We start from the raw sequence: 27490 nt of genomic DNA on the forward strand, positions 1-27490 counted from the left end.
CTTCTCGTAACCGTTCTATGTATAAATAAAGTATTTATTGTAAACAATCATTTTTCTTTTTTTACTTTTGTCATGATCATGCCCAAATAAATGCCAAATTCTGAATAATTGTATGCTTTTCTGTATTGAGTTTGTATGTAAACTCCAACAATAAACTTCTTTCATTTGCTCCCTTTTGCTCTGGTAAATAAGTGTTTTGTTAGAAATCAGAATTTGCCCTGTATCTTGGTTATAATTCATGTGTTAGCTTTAGGAGCCTAATTACTCATCTCAGTTCCTATCTTGGGACTACAGATCAATTAGCCCTTATGTTGTATAGATAAGAAGATGGGGCATTATTTAGGATTTTCACAAAAAATAACGGGCCAGGACGGGCACCATTCATTCAACAAAATACTATGTATTGCCTCGCAGCAGGCCTCAGAAGCTTAGTGCATTTCTTCCAGATCAACAAGTATTTTTCTGTACCTGCAGGGTTATTAACCACTTGTCTACCAGATGAATTTATAAGCAGTGGCTTGTAGACCTGGAATTTAAATGCAGTATTTCTAAATTTATTCAGCAGGTGATGGGCTTTCATGTGGAATCGATTTGGGTGGCTTTAATGTTGCCCGGTCGCTTGCACAGTCCACTGAAGGTACTGCCCTCTTGCCTGGCTGCCCCTGGAATTTATCCTGGGCTCGTATGAGTTCTATTCACCATCCTCTATCTTTGGTTGTAGTGCAAGAAATGATACGTAATTATGTGCCCAGTACACTCTGCAGCATTCTCTTGCGAACCCAGGGCTCAAATAAAATTGATAATTTAACCTGGAAGAGGAGAAGCGTGGAATTACTGGATCGCTGAGCCTGCAGAAGACTGCGTTGGAGATAAGGCAAGTATAGAGCTGCTTTTACATTTTTTGGAACTGACGAAGACTGAATGTTTTTAATCTTTGTTCAAGCTGGAGTTGGGCTTTTAAAATGCACAAAGGGGTCTGAGATGTAAACAAAATTAGACTTGACTTCTGACTGCTGTCCGACCACTTGTCCCCTGTACTCCTATTATACAGAAAATACAGATAATAAGAGCTGCTAAAGACAATTAGTTTTTCTTTATTTTGTAACATTTTACTTAAAGTGTATTGATGGTCAAAATGTAAAATACTACATAAATTTTACATTGTATTGCAATTAATTCGAGCCTACTCCTATCAATCTGAATGATGTTAAACTTTCATGCATTACATAATTTCATAATTGTAATACACAAAAATATTTGGTCCTGCTGCACTTTTTGCAATGTACCCCCACCACCACCATTGTTGTCAATGTCAGCACTATTAACCCCTACCTTTACTAGTGGTCAGGGGCAGTTCTGGTAATGCCCCACCACTTGAACACACACACCTTGCATTGTTGGGGTCAGTGGCAGGGCTGTAGAAGCTACAGATTAGCCTTGTGTGCTGTTAGAAATGTATTATTTAGAACACTCTATTCCTTCTCTACCATTGCTTTACACCATTTTAAACACCCTAGATTGAATGATGCATTTATGTTTTCAGACTCCGAGTGCAAAATGTTATATTTATCAACATTAAACCTCATCTGACATGTGGTTATCCAAAAAAGCAAAGCATCCAGATCAGTATGTGAGTTAGAGAAATCTTTTAAGGGCTGTATTCCACTATGACGTTTGTCTTAAATGCAAATACAGAAATAGTAAATTGAACTACTTGCCAACCGCTCACAGTTTTTATCCTGCGAGCAGGCGCCAGGTATAGGCACAATCATGAACGTGTATGTGACAGCCTTCTTCCAGGTTTGGGGCGTGTATATGTGTGCCCCCTACAGATCTCTGCTTTGATTGAACACAGAATGAGTATGGCAGCAGATATCAGCCAATGATTTTGACTGAATTCAGATAATTCACTGTGTCCAATCACACACAAACTTCTGTGCTTACAAACACACAGAACTCTGTATGCATTGGAACAGTGTTTTTGCTGTTTCTTCTCCCTAAAAAGCAGGGAGAAAAAACAGCCAGATCAGAAAGTACAAACAGCACACATTACACATTGTTAGGTACACAGTTAATGCCTTGATTGCCCCAAGAAGTTAACCCCTTCCCAGCTAGTGTCATTAGTACAGTGTCAGCGTACAGTATTATCACTGATCAATGTCAGTTAGTGACTCTTCCAGATAGTGTCTGTTAGTGCCAGATTGCCCACCACTCTATCACAGTCACACTAAGTATTCTATAATGGCGGTGATCAGGAACTGTCTATAGCTGTGTAAATTCCAATATATACACTATAGTTTGTAGATGCTATAACTTTTGCACAAATCAATTAATATACACTTTTGGTTTTTTTTTTTTATCAAGGACATGTGGGAGAATACATTTTGGCATATATTTATGAAGAAATTATAATTTATTTTTTATTTTTATTGGACATGTTTTATAACCGAATGTAAAAAATATTGTTTTCTTTTCAAAAATTTGATATAATGATATAAATGTAATTTGTGTACAGTGTTGCTTGACTGCCAAATTGCCAGTTAAAGTAGCACAGTGCTGAATAACAAAAGGGGGTAACATGAAGGGGGTAAATGTTTTCAGAGCTTAAATGGTTAAGCACACATTTTATATTATTAAAAAACATTATAAAGTAAAAAACTAGGGCTTTATGCACACTGATTTATTGTAAACGCTGTCTCCTGACACAGTAAGTTTTTTTTCAAACCAGTTTAGGTGCGTTTATCAGCATTTAGACATTTATTTATTTAATTGGCCAGAATTTTAGTTTATTCTGGCCACTGAAATGAATAAATGTTCAAGTGCTCAAGTGTTCAAGTGCTAAACACATCTAGTGTGTTTAAACACGTTTAGCTGCATTTGGAATTTCTATGCCCAAAAGGACTTCTCCTGAACACAATTCTTCCGCATTCAGGAGAAGGAGCTTTGACTGTCTCTAAACCCTGCTGCTCCTAAACTCCCCTAAAAGAGTAAGTATGCATGGACACATAGGCTTTTATTGAGGTGTGCTCAAGGGCTTAGGCAAAAATGGCGAAAGCCCCAAAAAACATCAATTTAGGAACAACAGTGTGCATGAGGCCTAAGTCTTGAGTTAAAGACTAACATCCTTACACCAGTTGGAGTATGAATTATCAATAACTACTGTCTGAATGCAGACTTTGGGGGTTATTTACTAAAGGCAAATCCACTTTGCACTGCAAGTGCACTTGGAAGTAAAGTCGCTGTAGATCCAAGGGGGGCATGCAAAAAATAAAAATAAACTGAATTTTAGCTTGCCCATGATTGGATGATAAAATCAGCAGAGCTTTCCTCATTTCAGATCTGCCCCTTAGATTTAGAGCGACTGCACTTCCAAGTGCACTTGTAGTGCAAAGTGTATTTGCCTTTTGTAAATAACCCCCAGTCTCAAGTCTTTTGCAGGCTCGAACAGGTTTTCTTCTAAGATTGCCCTGAATTGGCTCCATCCATCTTCCCATCAACTCCAACCAGCTTCCCTGTCCCTGCTGAAGAAAAGCATCTCTACAACATGATGCTGCCACCATCATGTTTCATGGCGGGAATTGTGTGTTCAGGGTGATGTGCAGTGTTACTTTTCCGCCACACACAGAGATTTGCTTTTAGGTCAAAAAGTTACATTTTGGTCTCATCTGACCAGAACATCTTCTTCTACATGTTTTCTGTGTCCCCCACATAGCTTCTCGCAAACTGCAAACAGGACTTCTTATGGCTTTCTTCTTGCCCCTCTTCCATAAAGGCCATATTTGTGTAGTGCACAACTAATAGTTGTCCTGTGGACAGATTCTCCCACCTGAGCTGTGGATTTCTGCAGCTCCTCCAGAGTTACCATGGGCCTCTTGGCTGCTTCCCTGATTAACCCCTTCCCGCCGAGCGTACGCAGATGTGCATACTCGGCTTCCGGGGGGTATATCGGGATGATGCCCGCACCTGCAGGCATCATCCTGGTACCGTTTTTTTCAGCAGGCGATTGGCTATCCAGGCATAACAATCGATGCGGCTAAAAGCCGCTCGGCTGTTATGCCGGAGGAGCGGGAGGGGACGTCCCCCCCTCCCGCCACCTCCCGCCGCTGGTACCGGTGCTCCCGCTCGATTGGGAGCACCGATTCAAACTCCGCTGCCTCCGGCTGCTGGGCAGGGACTGGAATGAAGTCGTAATCGGCTTCGTTCCAGTCTCCTCATCATAAACACGGAAGCGACGTCATGACGTCATTTCCCGTTTACTCGGCTGCCAATAGCGCCGGTTTAAAAAAAATATCCGGTATTCAGAATCGCCATTTTCGGCGATCTGAATACATTGAAGTGTAAAGGAGGGGTGGGGGGTCTTTTAGACCCCCGATCCCTCCATAAAGAGTACCTGTCACCACCTATTACTGTCACAAGGGATGTTTACATTCCTTGTGACAGCAATAAAAGTGATCAATTTTATTTATTTTTTTTAAAACAATTTAGTCATTTGAAAATAAATAAAATAAATAAAAAAAGAAAAAAATTTTTTTTAAAGCGCCCGCCGTCCCCACGAGCTCACGAAGCAAAGAAAACGCATACGGAAGTCGCGCCCGCGTATGTAAACGGTGTTCCAATCACACATGTGAGGTATCGCCGTGATCGTCAGAGCGAGAGCAATAATTCTAGCACTAGACCTCCTCTGTAACCCTAACCTGGTAACCGTAAAAAAAAAATTAAAGCGTCGCCTATTGAGATTTTTAAGTACCGTACTTTGTCGTCAATCCACAAGTGTGCACAATTATAAAGTGTGACATGTTTGGTATCTATTTACTCGGCGTAACATTATCTTTTTTACATTACACAAAAAAATTGGGCTAATTTTACTGTTTTTTTTTTTTTATTCATGAAAATGTCCCTTTCCCTTTTCCCAAAAAGTTGCGTTTAAAACACCGCTGCGCAAATACTGTGTGACATAAAATATTGCAACAATGGCCGTTTTATTCTCTAGAGTCTCTGCTAAAAAAATATATATAATGTTTGGGGGTTCCAAGTAATTTTCTAGCAAAAAATATGGATTTTAACTTGTAAACACCAAATTCCAAAAATAGGCTTAGTCATGAAAGGGTTAATGCTCTCTTTGCCCGGCCTGTCAGTTTAGGTGAACTGCCATGTCTTGGTAGGTTTGCAGTTGTGCCATACTCTTTCCATTTAGGGGTGATGGTTTGAACAGCCCCCCCTTGAGACGTTCAAAGCTTGGGATATTTTTATATAACCTAACCCTGCTTTGAAAATTCTCTTTAACTTTCAACTTTATCCCTGACCTGCCTGGTGTGTTCCTTGGCCTTCATGATGTGGTTTGTTCACTAAGGTTCTCTAACAAACCTATGGGGGCTTCACGGAACAGCTGTATTTATACTGAGATTAAATTACATACAGGTGGACTCGATTTACTAATCAGGGGACTTCTGCAGGCAATTGGTTCCACTAGATTTTAATTAAGGGGGCTGAATACAAATGCACACCGTACTTTTCAGATATTTATTTGTAAAAAATGTTGAAAAATATTTATTATTTTCCTTCCACTTCACAATTACGTGCCACCATGTGTTGGTCTATCACATAAAATCCCAATAAAACACATTTGTGTTTTTGGTTGTAACGTGACAAAATGTGGAAAATATCAAGGGGTATGAATACCTTTTCAAGGCAATGTACATCCACAGCACCCCATTGTCTATGTTTCTGCTTACTTCCTTGCTGAAGAAAGTAGATTTGTTAAAAAACTACTGTATATGCATGAAATATTTTAAATTAAATCTTTTTATCTCATAAGCTTATCATGTTTGTTAGTAAAGGCCCACTGGTAAAAAAAATCGCAGATTTGGATTCATTCAATGAAATCCATAAACCAATAAAAACCCATCAAGAGTGTCATGAACAGAATTTTGCCTCCTGTTCATCCAACGAATGGTGCAATTTGTAACAGATTCATAAAATTATTGGTAAGGTTTAAATTAATGTGTTGCAGTATTGACAACAAGGAAGAAGGCTTATTTATCTCCACTTTCTTTATCATTAACATGGCCATATTTCTTAATGAATTCGTCACAGCCATAGCGTCAGAAAGTAAAAGTGTTGCACATATAAACTACCTGAAATTTGTTGCATACGTCGGAAATAGGATTTTCATAAATCTTGAACAAGACTTTTTAATATGATTATAATGCCAGAAAAAATATGCAAATGTTTACTGAATCACCCCTATTGTCTTATTCATGCTGTTCTGGGTAGTTGCTGCCCAAGTACAGTGAACGACATACTTTTTAACCTAAATCACTGAAAAAAAATTCAAAAACGCCTAGAAAAACTGTATGTACTTCCTGAAGTGTCACGATTAAAGTCCTTTCTCCAAAAATCAAGCTACTGTAATTTATCACAGTTGCAAATTAAGTAAACAGCTACAACATACATCCATACAGCTGGCTCATTATACAACAGCGTCCCTTTTTTTCTTTTTAAAACCAACTGATTTGATATAAAGCACAGCTGTTGATTTGGACTCTTTTAAGAAGGAAATGTCCTTTTAGTTTTATAATAGGCCATTGCAGACAAATGGGTTTGTTGGAAATGCAATGCCATGCCAGGATATGTTACAGCAGCAGTCACTGCAGTACTTAAATGTAAGTAACCACAGCTCCAGATGGTATAATGGCTTCAAATAATATGCAAACATACTTCAATAACCAATATAAACCAGACAACCTGTGTGAAAATGAAGTAAATGAAATACTTGTTTTTAAGCTAATACTAAATTCCACTTATAGTCCTTCAACAAGACCTGGCATTTATTCACAGCTCAAATAGCTCATACACTCCTTAACTGAATGGGGGTAATTAAAGCCTCTTTTTTAAATCCGGATTTTGTTTTCGTTATTGATTTATGCAATGTAATGGTCTACATTTATGAATTATGATTCTGTCTCTACTGACAAGTAATTACAGTGCAGTCTTTATTTTGTTCAGCACAATCTCCCTGCTAAAATTTAGAATTAGATAAACAGTTTTTTGGGGCTTGTCTATAAGAAAAGCATATGCAGACTTAATAAAGTTTAAAGCTGAACTCCAAATAAGCATATAAAAAAAACACAGATAAAATTACATATAAAGAAGCTTTTTTTCTCTGCCAAAGGATTTTTATTCCTGTGCCTCCAGAGCTAAGATTTTCATAGCTCCGCCACAGCACACAGCTTTGTCTGGCGAGAGAGGAATCTGATTTTTTTACTACTGCACTTCAGTTAAGCTTACAGGTCTCCTCACCATCCCCACCTTGTCAATGGATAGTAAAAAGTAAAGCAGGAGACTTATGAGCTCATGTCTCTGTCACTTTGCCCTTGTCTTTTTACTTTAATTGCAGCACAACTGATTGGCCGCTTGAACTACTCCCCCCCTAAAAAAAATAGCAACCTACTGACTAGCTATTGATGTGGCCTTCTGATGTGTCTCTGCCACCAGGGCTGCCTCCAGGCATACCTGCCCTTAATGTATCCATTGCTTTTAATGGTCCAACATGACAGCTCTCGAAAGCAGGAGGTAACACCGCAGTATAAAGAGGGGCCTTGATGAGACAGTATGTGGCTTCAACATATATTTTCAACCAAAACCTGTTTTTAACACAGATTGTTAGACATTGTAATTTCTTTTTGTTTTTCTGGCTAGCCGGTAAGTGTGCTAAAAAAATACATCTTGTTTTTGTTTGCTCTGTGCAAAGCCCTTCCATATGCACCATACTCTAAGCCCTTGTACACACGGTCTGAAATTCGGACGGAAAATGTCCGATCGGACTGTGTTGTCGGATAATCCGACCGTGTGTGGGCTCCATCTGACTTTTTTACCATCGGAATGTCTGACTAACAAAGTTTGAGAGCTGGATATAAAATTTTCCGACAACAAGATCCTATCGGACTTTGTCCGACCGTTTGTAGAGAATTCCAATCGGACAAAGTGGCAAGCATGCTCAGATCAAATTAGGAGACCAAAGCTATTGGCTACTAGCCTGAACGTAGTCCCGTCGTATTGAACGAACGTCATCACATTCCGAACTATCGGATTTTCCGACAACTTTGTCCAACCTTGTGTATGCAACACCAGTTTCGGACAAAATCTGTCGAAAAAAAAACGACGAATTTTGTGGTCGGAATGTCCGACCATGTGTACAAGGGCTTAAAACTAGCTCCAAAGTGAAGGGTTTCCATTTTTTTTTAGCTTACTAGAGTTGCCATAGGGGCACACACATTGGATGCCTTCAGCTGCCATTGCTTTGCTGGGTTTTTGGTGTATCCCTGGGCATTTAAGGAGGAATGCACTGCCTCCAGGCATATTAACTCCTAATTTATAAATTGCTGCATATGCTCCAACATGGAGACTCTCATTGATTAGCAATAGTACTGCACTGCTGCACTTGACAAGGCAATGCAGCTCCCACATATATTTGTAAATGTTGAGCAACTAAAACATTTTTTTTTAACGTAAATGGTTAAGACAGCTTCATTTTTTATTTTTTTGGGCTAGATGGTTAGTGTTCTGGGAAATACATTTTGTATACTTTCAATAGGTGTTCATATCCTGAAAGCTGCCTTTACCAAAAACAGTCCTGAAAATGTCTCTGCTGGTTTCTGCTAGTCTATTAGAACCCATGGTTCCTAGCCAGTAGAATAAGGCAGTTGCAGTTACCAAATTTGCACTACAGAGTTAAAATGTGCAAAAACATGCCATAAGGTAACCGCGCAAAATAGAATAGTGTATACACAGTGATAATATCCAATGTTCTGGCATGACAGATTTCATTAGCATATGCATTAAATGATGTCTCTGGTCGACGACTTACATTCTTGCAGAGCACTTGCTGACTCTGATGGAGATCGTGCAGAATGAGCAGCTGACCTTGTTTTTTCTTCCTCTCCTTTCTTTTTCCCAGTGTCCTTTGAGTCCGATTTCTCTGTAAAATAAAATGGAATAGTAGCCGGAGGGAAAACTAAAAAAAAAAAAAAGCAAGTAAACCAGGTAAAATTATTATGGAGCACATAAAAATAGAAAGAACATTTACTATAAGACAGCTGCTAAAAAGGAGGATCTAGTAGAGGAAAGTTATGCATTTTATATTTGTACCACAATGTGTATGCATTGTTTACAAAGCTTTTACATGATGTATTGTAACATATTATAAAAAATAAATAAAATTCAGTGGTAATATCTATTACTTAACAGAGGCTGTTGTACAAAAGTATAAAAATATTTTTTTTTCAGTGGTAATAGCGTTTACAGGCATACCCCACTTTTAAGTACACAATGGGGTTTATTTAATAAAGCTGGAAAGTGCAAAATCAGGCTCACTTCTGCATATAAACCAATGAGCTTCTAACCTCGGCTTGTTCAATTAAGCTTTGGTAATATGACCCGGAAGCTCATTGGTTTCTATGCAGAAGTGAGCCTGATTTTGCACTTTCCAGCTTTAGTAAATAAACCCCATTGCGTACTTAAAAGCGGGGTATGCCTGTACTTTACAATATTGATAAACTGGCTCTAGTACAAAAGTAAAAAAATGGACAAGCCACTGCCGCCTTATGCCTCATCATTTAATAAAGGGACTCTTTAAAGAAGAGCTATCAATAATTTTTTCCCTGTTCAGTCCCCCATTAGACAAACTTCATGTAGGACCTTCTCCCTTGTTGCTTGGTGCTTCCTTAGTCTGTTTGGCCACGGGGTACAGAACAGGGGAATAAAGAATGATAGTTCTTTTTTATTCTCCAGTACCTCAGTTCAAGCACATTCAGGCTGATTTGCTTGAGATTCTTCACTTAAATAATTGTGTGAATTTACATGTCATTTATCCAGTCATGCATAAAGTAAATTCTTCATAACTTTGAAAACCCAAACATGTGAATATGCTTTACACATGATTAAATAATTAAAGTGAATATTCACACAATTTTTACAGCGAAGTTGCTCAACTTCTTAATTAAATGAGGTAATGAACAGTAAAGATGATTACTTTAGCCTCACAATAGCCACATTAAAACTTGTTTTCGTGTTGCCAAAGCTCTCAAACATCCAGATCAGCTTTAATGTCTGATGGCTTAATCTATTCAAGAATAGTCTACCCTCATGAGGGATATATTTGGCAGCCAGATTAAAACAAATATCGCCACCTTAAAGTAAGCTTGTGTAGTGGGCAATTCACCGTACATTGCAATTAGTGATGGACGAACTTCCGACGGGACTTTTGCGAACGCGAACCGCGAATGTGGCCAAAAGTGGACACAATTGACTTTAATGGCAGGTGAACCTTAAAAACCTCCAGGTCATATTTTCAGCCACAAAATACTTACTAGCTGTGCACACATAGTCCCACAACATGGACACTGACATAACAAAAGTTTTAAGTGAATCTGGGATCAACAACGACAAGCATTCATTTTTTATCTGTGAAATTTTGACAATTCAGGCATGCATAAAGGCCATGGAGGAGAGGCAAGGTCAGGCCAGGCTATGAAGGGGGTGCAGGAGAAGATCAGTGCCACAGTGAGGGCAGTGCAGTCATGTGCCAGTGTCCCAGTGTGCCAACCTGTGCTTGAGCCCCTCCCTTACTTCCACCTATGCAGGGCTCCACTGCGCTGGTCCGGAGGTGCCAGTCCAGTGCTGATCCTCAGCTATGGTGCTAGCACTGCCTGCTGATTGGCTTCTCCACTGCTATCTCCCTCACTGTCTGAAACCAGCACCGCGATAGAGACTGAGCACTGATACCAGCACCGTGATAGAGAGCACTGACACCAGCACCGAGATAGAGAGCACTGACACCAGCACCGTAATAGATAGCACTGACACCAGCACTGTGATATAGAGAGCACTGAGACCACACCAGCACCGAGATAGAGAGCACTGACACCAGCACCGTAATAGAGAGCACTGAAACCAGCACCGTGACAGAGAGCACTGACACCAGCACCGAGATAGAGAGCACTGACACCAGCACTGAGATAGAGAGCACTGACACCACACCAGCACCGTGATAGAGAGTACTGACACTAGCATCGAGATAGAGAGCACTGACACCAGCACTGATTCCAGCAACTCACTGCGGGACCCAAAAATATGACACCGCTCAACCTCTTCAAACAGGAGGGTATGGGCATATAGTACGGTGTGCTTTTTTTGTACAAGGAAGTGAGCCAAAGGTAGAAAAAAGGTCTGTGTGCTAGATTATATAAATCGTTTATAGAGTTATGCATATACATGGTCTACTGGTCACATGTGCTGAATTCCTCCGAGATCCATGCCTCATTCATATTTATAAATGTCAGGTAGTCAACACTGTCGTGAGCTAGGCGAGTGCGCTTATTGGTCACGATCCCCCCTGCTGCGCTGAACGTCCTTTCGGAAAGGACACTGGACGAGAGGCAAGCCAACAGTTACATTGCAAATTGTACAAGCTCTGGCCAGAGGTCAGGCCTGCCCATCCAGTAGTGCAAGGGTTCATCACTTCGTCCACATCGGCCGTTAACCCTATGTAGTCGGACACCTGTTGGTCTAGGCGTTCCCTGATGCTGGATCTGGATGACACCTGACGATGGGTCGGCTGAAAGAATGATCTCATATCAGAACTGACCAACACATCTTCAAACCGCCCTCTTCTTGCAGGCGCTGTTGGATTGGTACCCACAACTCTTTCTCTGGGAGTGGGAATTCCTCTGCCAGCGCACGCAAAAGCAGAATGCAGCATTTCTCTAAGCAAGGACTGTAAGTGCTCCATTCTGACAGCCCTCTGTGATGGTGTTAACATTTCCGCCATTTTGTGTTTGTACAGGGTGTCTAAGTACGTTGCCACCCAGTACAGGTCCTTGACCTTTATGCTTTTTATATGGGGTCCCTGTTAAAACACTGGAGCATGAAGGCCCCCATTTGCACTAAACTGGAAGAGGTGTGGTGGCCTGGCTCCTGCTCATCATCCAGGATAATGTTGTCCTCCTTGTTCTCCTCTCCCCATCCACCGACAACAACAGGGATCCCAGAAAGGTTTAAAGCATGCTCCTCTTGCTCCTCCTCATCCGCCCGGGCACCATCCTCCTCTGACTCCTCTTCAGACTCCTGTTGTTGACTTGTCTCAGATAGGGTAGCCCCCCTGGGAATTCATCCAGCATTGCTACTTCCTCATCTTCCTGCTCCTGCTCCTCCATGGCTTGATCAATGACACGACGCAATGCACGCTCCATAAAGAAGGCATAAGGTACGATGTCACTGTTGGCTCCATGGCTGCGACTAACCAGTTTGGTGATCTCATCAAATGGCAGCAGAAGTCTGCATGCATCGCGCATGAGCGGCCACTCATGCGCGAGCAGAACCTGTTCTGCCACAGAGTTCGTACAGGTAGTCGTTAACTGCACATTTCTGCTGGAGCAGCCTATCAAGCATATAGAAGGTTGAGTTCCATCGCGTCGGGCAATCGCAAATAAGACGTCTGACCGGCAGATTGTGTCGTCGCTAAATGTCAGCAAGGCGAGCCATGGCCGTGTAAAATCTTCTGAAATAGGTCGAGATTTTCCTTGCCTGCCGCAAGATGTCCTGGACCCCAGGGTATTTGACAACGAATCGCTGCACGACCAAGTTTAAGACGTGTGTCATGCATGGCACATGTGTAATTTTGTCCTGTTTCAATGCGCTAAGCAGATTGGCACCATTGTCACACACCACTTTACCAACTGTCAAATTGAGTGGTGTTAGCCCCTGATCTGCCTGTGAACGCAAAGCTGAAAGGAGTGCAGGGCCAGTGTGGCTCTTGGCTTTCAGGCACAACAGACGCAGCTCAGCATGGCAACGTCTCACCTGGCACGTTGAATAGGTTCTGGGGATCTTGGGCGGCGCAGCGGAAGAGACGCTAGCAATGGAAAAGGAGGAGTCAGCCGAGGAGGAGAGGGAGGATGGAGTAGGAGGAGGAGAAGAAGAGGCAGGCCTGCATGCAATCTGTGGCGGTAAAACCAAATCTACACGGATGCCACGGGTTACATGCTGGACGGCCGTCAGAAGGTTCACCAAGTGGGCAGTAAAAGTTATATACCTTCCCTGCCCGTGTTTGCTAGACCACGTGTCTGTGGTCAGATGTATCTTGGCACCGACACTGTGTGCCAGAGATAAATTCACTTGCCGCTGAACATGGCCATATAGCTCTGGGATGCCCTTCTGTGAGAAATACTTCCTTCCTGGGACCTTCCATTGTGGTGTTCCAATGGCCACAAATTTTTGAAAGGCCTCCGAGTCCACCAGTTTATATGGCAGTAATTGGCGGGCTATCAGTTCTGACAAGCCAGCCGTCAACCGTTGGGCAAGAGGGTTATCCGGCGTCATCATTTTTTTACGCTCAAACATTTGGCCCACGGAAGCCTGCCTTTTTCCATAAAAACATGAGGACGGCATGATGGAAGGTGGAGTGGAGGACAATTCTGAGGAGAGAGGAGAAGGAGAAGTAGAAGAGGCTGGACGGTGAGAGCCTGGAGTGTGGCTTTGTGGGTTCCGTTGCTCCCACTGGGCTCGGTGATGGCAGCTCATGTGCCTTCTTAAGGTGGTCTTCCCTAGGTGAGTGTTGGGCTTACCGCGACTTATGCGTTGACTGCAAAGGTTGCAGATGGCAACACTATTGTCAGCAGTGGACACGTTAAAAAAAGCACACACTGCGGAGCCATGTGCCGGCGTCCTGGGAGCACCAGATGTGACCGTACATGGTTGATGTCTCGCTCCTGATACATTAACAGTCTGGTTTGTCCCTCCTGTGCAATGTAAGTTTCACCTGCTTCTCCTCCCTATCTGCTGGTCCATATCTCCCTCTGAACTCCCCTCCTCTTCCTCTCTTGTGGGCACCCACGTGACATCACTAGACACATCATCATCGATGTCACCTCCCCAATGCTCTAATTAGAGATCTTGGAGTAGGCAGCAACACCGGGGACCAACCTCCTTGGGCTGATCTGGGTACTGTCGTCAGACTGCTGAGTAGCGGTTGTTGCTACCTCCTCCTCCTGATACAATTCCAATAATGGCTGCACATCAGCAATGTCTTTTGATGGATCGGAAAATAATTCCTGTGACTCAAACGGAGGGTATATGGTGGTGGTGGCGTTGGTGTTGCAGATCGAGAGGATGAAGAGGGTGCAGAAGAGTAAGGCTGAGTGAGCCACTCAACCAAGTCTGGTGCATCCTTTCGACATAATCGAACGCACCTTCTGCAATTTGCCACCTTGGCTCAACCCTGTTGATCCTGCCCTACCCCTACCACCCCTGCGGAAGGGCCTGCCTCTTCCTCTGCTTGTCATTTTTTAAATGACCCTGTGACAAAAGTCTCTAGAGAAGTGCAGTATATGTGGAAGAAGGTATATAACACCCGCTTCAATCTGTCGTTTTGGGGGGCCACTGGTCTATCACACCAGTTATAATACTTTTTTATAATTGCGTTTGTCACTCTTTGTAGTATTGCTGCAGAACCGCTCAGCAGTCACAATGCTGCACAGTGGAAATGCACTATACTATACTTTCTATATTTGAAAGCATTTTATACGTGTATTACACCCCTATATACTGCACCCCAAATAGTACACCTATACCAGTCCTTAAAAGGACCTTTGTGGACCTAATAGTAGCTAGCTAGTAGCTAGTGAATTGCAGACTGTCCCTGCTCCAAACACCAAACTGTCCCTACACTGAGAAACGACAGCTGCAGAATCGGTCAGCAGCACTGCATGCAGTGCACTATAATATGCTTTCTATATTTGAAAGAAAGTATATTATACATTTATTACAACCCTATATACTGTACACCTATACCAGTCCTTAAAAGAACCTTTGTGGGCATAGTAGCTAGTGAATTGCAGACTGTCCCTGCTCCAAACACCAAACTGTCCCTACACTGAGAAACGACAGCTGCAGAATCAGTCAGCACTGCATGCAATGCACTATAATATGCTTTCTATATTTGAAAGAAAGTATATTATACGTGTATTACAACCCTATATACTGTACACCTATACCAGTCCTTAAAAGGACCTTTGTGGACCTAGTAGCTAGTGAATTGCAGACTGTCCCTGCTCCAAACACCAAACTGTCCCTCCCTACACTGAGAAAAGACAGCTGCAGAATCGGTCAGCACTCAGCAGCACAGCAGTGCACTATAATATGCTTTCTATATTTGAAAGAAAGTATATTATAAGTGTATTACAACCCTATATACTGTACACCTATACCAATCCTTAAAAGGACTTTTGTGGACCTAATAGTAATAGCTAGTGATTAGACTGACTGTCCCTGCTCCACACAGCGTCCTGTCCCTACACTGACAAAAGACAGAATGTAAAATGGCTGCCAGATCAGGTCTATTTATAAGGTAGGGGGTATGTCCATGTGCTGTAATGTCTCAATTGGCTGTCCTGTACCCCATGATGGATGTGTCATGGGTCAAAGTTATTCACAATGTAAACAAATATGTCCGACGCGAACAGCGACAGAAGTCCGCCGGTTTGGCGAATAGCGAACGAGCAAAGTTTGCCGCAAACCGACCTCTGGTCGAACCGCAAGGCCCTCTCTAATTGCAATTCACAGCCCCAGAAGGAGCATCCATCATTCTCTGTAGCTATTACCTTTTGTACCACCACCCCCTCCCTTTAGAATGTAAGCTCTACGAGCAGGGCCCTCCTGTACCTTTTGTGTTGTACTGTAATTGTGTTGCCCCCCTATACATTGTAAAGCACTGCATAAACTGTTGGCGCTATATAAATTGTGTATAATAATAATAATAATAATAATAATAATACCGGAAAGCACTTATTGATCAGTGCAGCCACGAGCTGACCAATGAGAAGCACATCAGGCTTCTTCTTCTGGTACAGTGTCCCAGAAGAAAGAATTGCTTTTCTTTGTTCAGCACTGTCATATGGTCGTGCTGACCAATTAGAGCTTGCCATATGATAGATACTCACTCTGGAGCTGTGTATTGCAATGTACAGACTGCTACACCAGCAGCAGAGGGCACCATGGCTGTATGTGCAGCAGGGTCCAGGAGGAGTAGTTTGTATTTTTTTTTCAATACTTTATTTAAAGAGAACACACTGTAAATACAGAAACCACAACCATGATGTGTATAACAAGGAGCAATTCCAAGAATAATAAGTGTACATCACAAAAAGTCACTGTGTATAAAGATGTGAACATTTAAATGAGGTTCAGACTTTGAGCGTCAGGATCGAGGAAGTCTTTGTATCCCGCATGACATTTTACATGGTGTACACAGGTTAACAAGAAAAACTAAAGATAAGAAAAGACTCTAAGGCCGCGTACACACGCGCGGACTGTTCGCCCAACTTTGTCCGTCCAACAGTTTCGGCAAACAGTCCGCTCAAACTTAGCATGGACGGACATGGCCACACACGACGGACGAACAGTTTGCTGAAACCGTGCGCGATGACGTGAACGGCACGTACGACGGGACGAAAAATACGACGTCCTATACACTGCATTATAGCTTTCGGCGTAGAAATCCTTTCTGAGCATGCGCGAGACTTAGTTGGCCGAACAAGCCTACACACGAGCGAACAGTCCGCTGAAACCTTGTTTCAGCGGACAGTTTTTCGGAATTTCCGTAAGACCTTGTTCGTCCAACTGTCCGCTGAAACTGTCCGCTGAAGCCCCACACACGAGCGGACTGTCCGCCCAAACACTGTTCAGCGGACAAGGTTGGGCGAACAGTCCGCCCGTGTGTACGCGGCCTAAGGGCCTCTCAGCAAGAGATACATTAGTAAAAAAAAAAAAAAAAGTGGGGGTAAAGGAGAAGAGGGGAAAAAAGTGGGGATAGATAAGGGGCCACCAGCCAGACACTCATTCCAGGCCTGGAGAGCCAGCATTATAGTGTCCAGTTCCACATACTCCTCAGACAAACTCGTGCCAATAAAAAACATTTTTAAGAAATTTCTCACTAAGTCCACCAAGTCCTCCATTGCATTGATTTTGGCTATTTTGTTCTGCCAGATGGCAACTGACAGCAGCTGTGTCTACTTCCAGAACAGCAGGATGCAGCTTTCACGGCTGCGAGCAGCAGGATCTCCTGTAAAACCCTGAATCTCGTGGTGATGCAGGAGGAAGAATGCAAAATCCCTTGGTAACTCCCGGTGGATGAGCTTTTAAACAATGCAGTGGATCTCTGTCCAATAGGACTGTAGAAAGCGGCAGGACCAGAAGATGTGAAGAAGAGAACCAGAGTCCTACCTACATCTCCAACAAAGATCTGAACATTGGGGGAACATTCTATGGATCTTCACCAATGTATGATAATACCGGGTCAACACCTTAAACCCAGCTTCCTGGTGTTTAGCGCAGATCAAGGTTTTGTAAGTAAACAGAAGAATTTTGTACACTTGTTTCTCTGTAAATTGGAGCCCTACATCCTGTTCCCATCTGGTGATATAAGGAATTTTGTAGTAAGTTTGGATATTTGAAACTAATTAATCTTTTCATTTTTTATGAAAAGATGAACTTACCCTTTAACCACTTCAGCCCTGGAAGGATTTACCCCCTTAATGACCAGGCCACTTTTTTGCGATACGGCACTGTGTCGATTTAACTGACAATTGTGGGGTCGTGTGACACTGTACACAAACAAAATTGATCACTTTTTTTCCCCACAAATAGAGCTTTCTTTTGGTGGTATTTGATCACCTCTGCGTTTTTTATTTTTTGCGCTATAAACAAAGAGCGACAATTTTGAAAAAACTTTTTTTAAACTTTTTGCTATAATACATATCCAAAAAAATATATAAAAAAAACACATTTATTCATCAGTTTAAATCAATATATATTCTTCTGCATATTTTTGGTAAAAAAAATAAAAAATAAATTAAAAATCGCAAAAGGCATATATTCATTGGTTTGCGCAAAACGTATCCTGTCTACAAGCTATGGGATAGATTAAGGGACTTTTATTTGTTTTTATAGTTTTTACTAGTAATGGTGGTGATCTGCGATTTTGTAGTGGGACTGCGACATTGCGGAAAACAAAACGGACCCCAAATTATGCTTTTTGGGGACCAGTGACATTATAACATTGATCAGTGCTATAAAAATGCACTGATCAATGTAAAAATGACACTGGCAGGGAAGGGGTTAATACTAGGGGGCAATCACTCTTGCTTGCGCAGCTGTACAGCTACGGCAAATTGTGCAGAAGAGCCGAATTGCCGCCGTATAACGATGGCGGCTGGTCGGCAAGTGGTTAAAGATCTGAAGCCAGTAAGTAACAATGGCAGCCTCCATCTCTCACTCATGATCCACTTCAAACTTTTACTGTAATGCCGCGTACACGCGACCGGACTTTTCAACATCAAAAGTCTGACGGAATGATTCCGGCAGACTATTCGATCGTGTGTGGGCTGCAGCGGACTTTTGATTCGCAAAAGTCTGACAGACTTTAGAAATGGAACATGTTTCAAATTTTTCCGAAAGAACTCCGCCGGACCCAGTTCCTACCGAGAAATCCGCTCGTGTGTGTGCTAGTCCGACGGACAAAAACTGATGCGAGGGCAGCTATTGGCTACTGGCTATGAACTTCCTTATTCTAGTCCGGTCGTATGTCATCACATTCGAATCCGTCGGACTTTGGTGTGATTGTGTGTGGCCAAGTCCGTTCATTCCGAAAGTCCGTCAGAACTTAAGTCCGGTCATGTGTACGCGGCATTACAGTTAACTAGTAAAATCAATCAAGGATCTATTCATCTTCTCCAGGAAACACTGCATATGTATAAAAGTCTGAAAGTTTTCACCATGCCTTTAAATGGGTATGTATTGTGAGGGGTTAGCTCGGCAGCGGGTGTGTGTGACCCCCTGGATGGGTTCACAACACAAAATCAGGCACAGCAGACAGCGTTGTAAGTGGAAAAAACAAAAGGTGCGGTTTATTCATGCTACATGCAGTAAAAATATAACAGCCAAAACAAAAGAAAAACGTGAAAATAAATCCTGGTCAGCTTGACCTCTAACTACACACTTAGATTCCCTGTCTAACAACTGAGTGCAGCCTTGTGCTGCACCAGTCCCTGTCTCTGTTGTAGAGGTTTGCCACACAGGCGTTAACTCACCGCACAGAACAGGTGTCACACTCCCCAGTCTACACAACACAAAACTGGTTCCAGGATGGAGCATCTCCCTAAGCATGCTGGGGTTTTTTGTAGAGGTCTTAATGAGCCCACTTACTTCAGCTGGGCTCATTAACTCTTCCCCTCTAGTTGTACAAGTCTGCATAAAGCCTGAATCTAGGGCACACATATTTCCCATCCTGGATACAACCAGGTGACTTTACCTGCCTGCTGCCACATACCCCCCCCCCCCTCTTGTTTCAACCTTGGGGTTGTAACACAAGCAGTCAGACACGCATGTATCCGAGACAAAGCATCCACATTCCCCATTTTAACACCAGGGCGATGCTTAACTGTAAAGTTAAATTCCTGTAGGGCCAGGAACCACCTATTTACCCTCCTATTGGTCTCCTTGTTCTGAGCCATCCACTTTAAAGGAGCGTGATCAGTCACCAGGTCAAAGTGCCTACCTAGCAGATAGTACCGAAGGGAATCTAGAGCCCACTTCACTGCTAAACATTCCTTCTCAATCGTGGCGTAATTTACCTCATGGGACTTCAACTTCCTGCTGAGGTAAATGACTGGGTGCTCTTCCCCGTTCCAGACCTGGGATAACACCGCTCCTAACCCAACGTCTGATGCATCAGTTTGTACCACAAAGTCCTTAGAGAAGTCTGGTGAGTACAACACTGGCTGGCTACATAAGGCTGTTTTTAAGGACTGAAATGCTTCTTCAGCCTCTGGGGACCATTTAACCATGACCGACTCTTTCCCTTTTGTCAGGTTGGTGAGGGGCACAGCCTGAGAAGCAAAATGGGGAATGAATCGTCGATAATAGCCAGCGATTCCCAGAAAGACTCGTACCTGTTTCTTGCTGTTGGGACGTGGCCAACTCTGTATGGCTTCGACTTTATTGACTTGGGGTTTTATCACCCCCCTCCCAATAGTGTACCCAAGATATTTGGCCTTCTCCTGTCCAATGGTACACTTCTTTGGATTGGCCGTAAACCCAGCTTCCCGGATAGAGTCTAGGACTGCTTGTACTTTTGGCAAATGTGAGACCCAGTCTGTGCTATGGATAATCACATCATCCAGGTAAGCTGCACCATATTTCTGATGGGGCCTCAGAATCTTATCCATTTTCCGCTGGAATGTTGCCGGTGCATTCTGTAACCCAAATGGCATTCTCTTATATTGGAATGCCCCATCTGGGGTTACAAACGCAGTTTTCTCCTTGGCCGACTCGGCCAGGGGAATTTGCCAATACCCTTTGGTGAGATCAAGAGTTGTCATATATCGGGCTGTTCCCAGCCGGTCAATCAACTCATCTACACGCGGCATGGGGTAGGTGTCAAATTTTGTAACTTTATTCAATTGTCGAAAATCGTTACAAAACCGCCAGCTCCCATCAGGTTTGGGCACTAGTACGATAGGACTGGACCAGTCACTCTGGGACTCCTCTATCACACCCAATTCCAACATCCTTTGAACCTCCCCACGTATTGCCTCCCGTCGGGCCTCTGGTATTCTATAAGGTTTTAGTTTTACCCTTTCTCCTGGCGGGGTGATAATGTCATGCTCTACGCCAGATGTTTGTCCCGGCAGCTCAGAGAAAATCTCTTTGTTACGAAGTACAAACTCTTTAACCTCCTGTTGTTGGGCTTTCGATAAGGTGTCTGCTATTCCAACCTCAGGAACTAAGCAATCAGGCTGTGCTTGTGACAAAGTCTCTGCGACTAGGGATTCCCTATCCCTCCAGGCTTTCAGCAGATTGACGTGATAGATCTGCTCCGGCTTTCGCCTTCCTGGCTGTCTAACCCTCACTAATTTTTTCAATTACTTCGTATGGACCTTGCCATTAGGCCAGAAATTTGCTTTCAACTGTAGGGACTAGCACCAAGACCCTATCCCCTGGGGAAAAAGTACGGGTCTTGGCCCCACGGTTGTACACTCTCTGCTGTGCTAACTGCGCTTGGGTCAAATGTTCCTTTACGATTGGCATTACCTGTGCAATTCTATCTTGCATCAGGGCGACATGCTCAATCACACTCCTGTGAGGAGAACTCTAATTTTCCCAAGTTTCCTTGGCGATATCCAGCAGCCCTCTTGGGTGTCTCCCATAGAGCAACTCGAAGGGTGAGAAACCCGTAGAGGATTGGGGTACCTCCCTAATGGCAAACATCAGATAGGGTATTAGACAGTCCCAATTCTTTCCATCTCTATCCACCACCTTCTTTAACATTTGTTTTAGGGTTTTGTTGAATCTTTCAACCAACCCATCTGTTTGGGGGTGATACACAGATGTACGCAATTGTGTCACTTTGTACAACTTGCATAATTCTTTCATAACCCTGGACATAAAGGGTGTACCTTGGTCCGTGAGCAGTTCCTTACAAATACCCACGCGGCTAAAAACAAGAGATAGCTCTTTGGCTATGGTTCTGGCCGAGGTATTTCGAAGCGGAATTGCTTCCGGATAACGGGTAGCATAGTCCAATATAACCAAAATGTACTGATGCCCCCTAGCAGACTTCATTATCGGACCTACCAAATCCATTGCGATCCTCTCAAAGGGGACCTCAATGATAGGAAGAGGTACCAGCGGGTTACGGAAATGTGGCATAGGTGCCGACTTCTGACACACAGGGCAGGAGGAACAATAACTTTCTGTTTCCTTCATGACCCCAGGCCAATAGAATCTCTGCAGTACCCTCTCTCTGGTTTTCTCGGTCCCCAGATGACCTCCCAGAATGTGCCCATGGGCCAATTCTAACACCAACTTTCTGTAAGGTTTGGGCACCACAAGTTGCTCAATGGTTTCTTCTGCCCTTTGAGCCACTCGATACAGCAGGTCCCTTTCCATAGTGAAGTAAGGATAAGTGCAAGTCTTATCTGGGTTCACTAACTCGCCATCTATTTTCACCACATTTTCCCGTGCCTTTATTAGGGTGGGGTCTTTTAACTGTTCTGTGGCAAAATTTTCCCTGTGAACCTCAAGATCTGAAAACTCCACAGACGGCATGTTTTCATCTGAGGATGTTGGCTCCTCCCCAGTTTCTCGAGTTTCTCCCGCCAATACCGACAAGGGAAATTCAGGAGAGTCCTCACCACTCCCAGAGGAATTCTGGTCATCTTCCTGGTCTATAGGGGCACCAGTGGGGGGCTCAGGACAATCCCAGAGTTCCCAGAATTTTGGAAAATCCCTTCCCACAATAGCATCATGTGGTAAGTGAGAAACTAACCCCACCTGATGAGAGAGGTTACCTTTGGGGGTCTCAAAAAACACTGAAGTTACAGGATACTCTCGGGTGTCCCCATGCACACAAATAACAGCCACCCTGTTCTTCCCAGAGACCTTTGTAGTAACTAATTCAGCTTTTATCAACGTTACCAGGCTACCTGAATCCAGCAACACATCAACATTTCTACCATTAATACACATTTTACATAAATGTTTCTCAGGTCCCCGAATGGCAGTGCATGCCATAAAGTTCCACAAGTTTATCTGCATTTTCTGGGTCTCCATGGCTTACCCATTTTTGGATGGCAGTAGGAAGAGCTCTCAGGAAACGATCCATAACAACACGTTCCACAATGTTTGGTGCGGTCAAAGTCTCTGGCTGCAGCCACTTCCTGCTCAGGTGAATGAGGTCATACATTTGAGACCTGGGGGGTTTTCCAACCTGAAAAGTCCAATTATGCACACGCTGAGCCCGGACGGCCAGGGTGACACCCAGCCGTGCCAATATTTCTGTTTTTAGTACCACATAGTCTTTTGCTTGGTCAGGCTCTAGGTCATAATAAGCTTTCTGCGATTCCCCAGTTAGTAGAGGGGCCACCAGTCCAGCCCACTGCTCCTTAGGCCACTTTTCCCTTTCAGCAGTCCTTTCAAATGTGGTCAAAAACACCTCCGGATCATCCTCTCCAGTCATTTTTGTCAGTAAACGGCTCACACCAAAGGATGCGGTATTATTGTAACCACTTGCTTCATTGGTCTGCGGACGTTGCTGTATCAATGTCTCTATTTGCTGTTGAAAACTCTGCTCTTGCTTCTGCAACAGGTCTATGAAGCGGGCTTCAGATCGCTGCTGGGCTTGTTGCTGAGCTTCCAGACTCTGCTGGTGAGCCTTCTGCTGAGCTTCCAGACTCTGCTGCAAAGTTGCATTTGTCTGCTGCTGGGCTGCAAGGCTCCTTTGTAAACCCGCATTTGTTTGCTGCTGATTTGCATTTGCTAGAGCCAGCTGTCTCAGTATCTCCTCCATGCTGGCCTTAAAAAAAAAAAATAGAAAAAAAACTGCCAAAATTCTCCACCAACTGTGAGTGGTTAGCTTGGCAGCGGGTGTGTGTGACCCCCTGGATGGGTTCACAACACAAAATCAGGCACAGCAGACAGCGTTGTAAGTGGAAAAAACAAAAGGTGTGGTTTATTCATGCTACATGCAGTAAAAATATAACAGCCAAAACAAAAGAAAAACATGAAAATAAATCCTGGTCAGCTTGACCTCTAACTACACACTTAGATTCCCTGTCTAACAACTGAGTGCAGCCTTGTGCTGCACCAGTCCCTGTCTCTGTTGTAGAGGTTTGCCACACAGGCGTTAACTCACCGCACAGAACAGGTGTCACACTCCCCAGTCTATACAACACAAAACTGGTTCCAGGATGGAGCATCTCCCTAAGCATGCTGGGGTTTTTTGTAGAGGTCTTAATGAGCCCACTTACTTCAGCTGGGCTCATTAACTCTTCCCCTCTAGTTGTACAAGTCTGCATAAAGCCTGAATCTAGGGCACACATATTTCCCATCCTGGATACAACCAGGTGACTTTACCTGCCTGCTGCCACAGTATCCTGTCACATGATTTTGTTTGAGAGCGAGCAGAGCTCAGAATATACTGGCTTGTAGTTGTGTGGCACAGTTTTTGATAGAAATACAATCAGGAAAGGCAGGAAATGTTATTGAAAGAAAAGCACAGACAAACCATACTTCAGGTATGGTACAGGAGTGCATTTTCTTTTGTTCTTCTGTGACTCAAAGTCAGCTGATAATGGGCTATTGCCCAGTAATAGCAGATGGGGCAGAGCAACAACAAGTTTGGAAAGGATACCAACAATATTGTAGCAGCTTTTCCGCCTTCCAGTGCACGGCTAAGAGCTGAGATGAGATGAGTGCTGGAGGAGCAGTTGACCAACTTCTGACCTGCATTTGACCTGCTTTTGCATTCCTATAGACTACCACTGGCTTTTAATGGTACAGGCCATTATAGTGCCTCACTGCAAAGAAATAAATATTTTACACGTAGTTGTCTCCTATCCCACTATTCTGGTTTAAGTATAATACAGTAGGATAGATTTGAGACAGATGCCTTTGTATGCAAACCCTAACTGTACAAACATTTGCAGTGCATGAAATATTTAAATTAATTTACCTTTATTGGGTTTTTCGGGTGGCCTTACAATGACAGGTATGGGTATCTCAGGTTTAGCCTCTGCTAGCTTGCTGTCTTTCTTTTTTTCTTCATTCACATCAGGTTTTGATTCCTGAGGTTCATCGGCAGGTAGTGTGAATTCAGGAACTATTCTTTTTAAAAAATCCCAGACATCACTGATAAAATCATTTCTAAAATAAAAAAAAGTTTTATATTTAAATGACAATAAAAATAATAATTATTTCAACATCAGGAACTTAATACTTAAAACGTAATTTATCATTTTGGATATAGTAAAGGAGGACTATAACCTTGGTAAGGTTTATTTTTGCAAACTGTGTTCCACTGGGCAGATTTATCTTCACTTTATGTGCCACAGTCAGAACAGGAAATCCCTGCAAATTAAGTGAATCCCCCCCAGGTTATCAGAACTAGTGTCCCCATTGGAAGATTTTCCTTCTATTACTTTTGTGTGACAACCTAAAATGTGGAATTTTCTTTTACTTTCACATTCAATGATATGGGTAAACAGGACAAATAGATGAATATTCGTAACGGGAGCAAAGACAGCAATAATAATTGACGGGCAATCTAATATCTCTCCCCTCTACTCAAAACTAAAAAAGTTTTGCCTTTAGTTATACTTTAACTCTGAAAAAATAGGCAGCTGGAGGCAAAGGACTAATCATCAGCATTGCTTGTGGTTCCCTGTAGTTGATCTTTTCCCATTAGTCAAGGGCATAAATAACGGGGGGAAATGGAGGGCCAACAGGAAATACCTCCATTAACCCAGAGGGTCTGGGTATGGTGCAAATGCAGCATCTAAGCTAGAATGCCCCAGCTGAAAGATTTGCATTCTTAAGTTTTAAATGAACTGCACTAGAGTGCCAATCTGAGGCTTGTCCTTTTTATTATGAACAGGATAAGCCTAAGATAGGTACTTGACTTTATGTACATTCATATTGCTCTAAACCTAGTGCATCATATGACTAGAATACTAATTATTCCAGCATGGATGATTCTAATAGGTTACTGATCACTGAACTCTGTATGCTGGGCTGTATATGACACATTCCTGGCCCATGTACTTTGTACACTGAGTTGTATATGACATACTTACTTCCTATTCTAGGTTGAATATATACTCCTGACCCCTAAACTCTTTTTGTCATATTGCACAATAGTTGCTGATTGCTAAATACCATAGTCACTATGTTAACAATGTTCTTCTTGAAATGTCGGCTGTGTTCAGAAAAACATATTTAATAGAAGAGTTTCATTTTTTACAAATGATTGTGCTGAATCATACAGTGAGTGTGATCCCCTCCCACTGTTAGTGCAATTTTTCCACACCCAGAATTAGCCTATTTGTTCTCCTTTGTGCAACTAAGGCTGACCCCTTCCCAGTAAAAACAATTATCTATGGCCCTACCATTGCTGACTTACAATGCCTTGTTCTGCATTGTGTCTGTGTGGGTAGGTGGCCCTTTCGGTAAAGGCAGAGCTTTGCTTTTTCACATCAGGGCCTCAACAAGAACAAAAGTGAGCAGCACAATAGTGACATCAAAAAATCTTCCAAGACTATCAGCCAGTGCCTTAATCTCATACTGCATATAACACTATGAGGTTGTAGGGAACCTGACTTACCAGAACGTGCACTACTATTTTTCAGGAGGAATTGCAGAAAAATAAATTTCAGTTTACAATTAACATTTGTAAATTTTCCCTATAACACAGCAAATCTTCACTCTTTGAATTCAGTTCTACCTTAATTCATACAAATGCAAAAATACAGAAATTAAACTGTGTAGCATGAGTAACACATTTTGGGAATTAAACTAAAACATTCACTTGTTTAGGGAAACCTCCTGTAAAATGCTCCTATTGATTTTGCACATAAAAGAATGCTTGTAGCCACATCTGCTCTCCTTGACTGAACGGAGTAGTAAAGGCACCCCTCGCTCCCAATAAAAATTGCATTTCTCAACCTTTTCAACACAGAGGAACCCTTGAAATAGTTCTCCAGTCTCGGGCAACCCCTGCTAAAAATTAGAAATCTACAATTCATGATACATTAGGGTGATGGTCAATGGGAAGAATGGTCCTTACACTTGTGCTCATTGGGAACAATTACCTCCTTACAGATAGCTAAAAAGATCAATGGTGTCGGTGGGAACTTATTCCAATGGCAGAAATGGCCCAATGCTGAATGAACCCCTAGCAACCTCTGGAGGAACCCTAGTTGAGAATCACTGGCATAGAGGATGGTACAAAAGTTACGATGAGGAGGCAGTTTTGGCATAGTCAGAAGCTGCAATAAGTTGGTACACTGCTCTTACTCTTTTTAGAGAAAAAAGTTTTGTCTATTATTTCGTTTTTACTTTCCTACTAGGTCCTAGCTTTAATTGACTTCATTGCTAAGCTAATCTCTTTGATAGTGCCTCAGTAGCCAGCAAAAGCAATATGACTGGAGAGGTGCGTGAAAATTGGCAGAGGTTAGTCATGAAGTACGAAGTCAGACCCCATATTGTAAAGGCTTTGCTACAACCACTGTAACTGTAGACAGAGTACACCAAGTGTGCAGTTTAATTATTGGTACATTTTAATACTTACTGAAGAGGTATGACCTCTGGAAGCCATCCGGTTAGTGAATGCAAAACAGTGAATTCTCCTAGTTCTCGTTTTTCAAATCCATTGGTACTGCAGAATATAAAAATAATATGGTAAATGTAATAGAGCATAGGGAAGTATCTATATTATATTATACTTGGATTCATTCTTCACTTTCCAGCTGGGAGACAGACCATAACTTTACTCAATTATAATTGATGCTGTTGACTCTAATAGATAGTCCAGAATGATGTAAATTATAAACTAAGTGGGAAAAAAAACTATCCAAAAAGGTCATGCTCAGGAAATGCAAGC

General features: G+C 42.6%; 1 protein-coding gene across 2 annotated transcripts in view; it reads right to left on the reverse strand.

Annotated features, from left to right (window-relative positions):
• Positions 1 to 27490, reverse strand: part of ADGB (androglobin) — a 422031-nt gene that overhangs the window by 271037 nt on the left and 123504 nt on the right. For both annotated transcript variants that reach the window (XM_077486347.1, XM_077486346.1), the window contains exons 7-9: positions 27179 to 27265; positions 24566 to 24756; positions 8867 to 8977 (exon numbers count right to left, since the gene is read on the reverse strand). In XM_077486347.1, coding sequence (XP_077342473.1) covers positions 8867 to 8977; positions 24566 to 24756; positions 27179 to 27265 — 389 coding nt within the window. The remainder of the gene's footprint in view (positions 1 to 8866; positions 8978 to 24565; positions 24757 to 27178; positions 27266 to 27490) is intronic.

This window comes from Lithobates pipiens, unplaced genomic scaffold (assembly GCF_037356315.1).
Source record: "Lithobates pipiens isolate NorthernLeopardFrog02 unplaced genomic scaffold, aLitPip1_a1.2 Scaffold_18, whole genome shotgun sequence".
Lineage (NCBI taxonomy): Eukaryota > Metazoa > Chordata > Amphibia > Anura > Ranidae > Lithobates > Lithobates pipiens.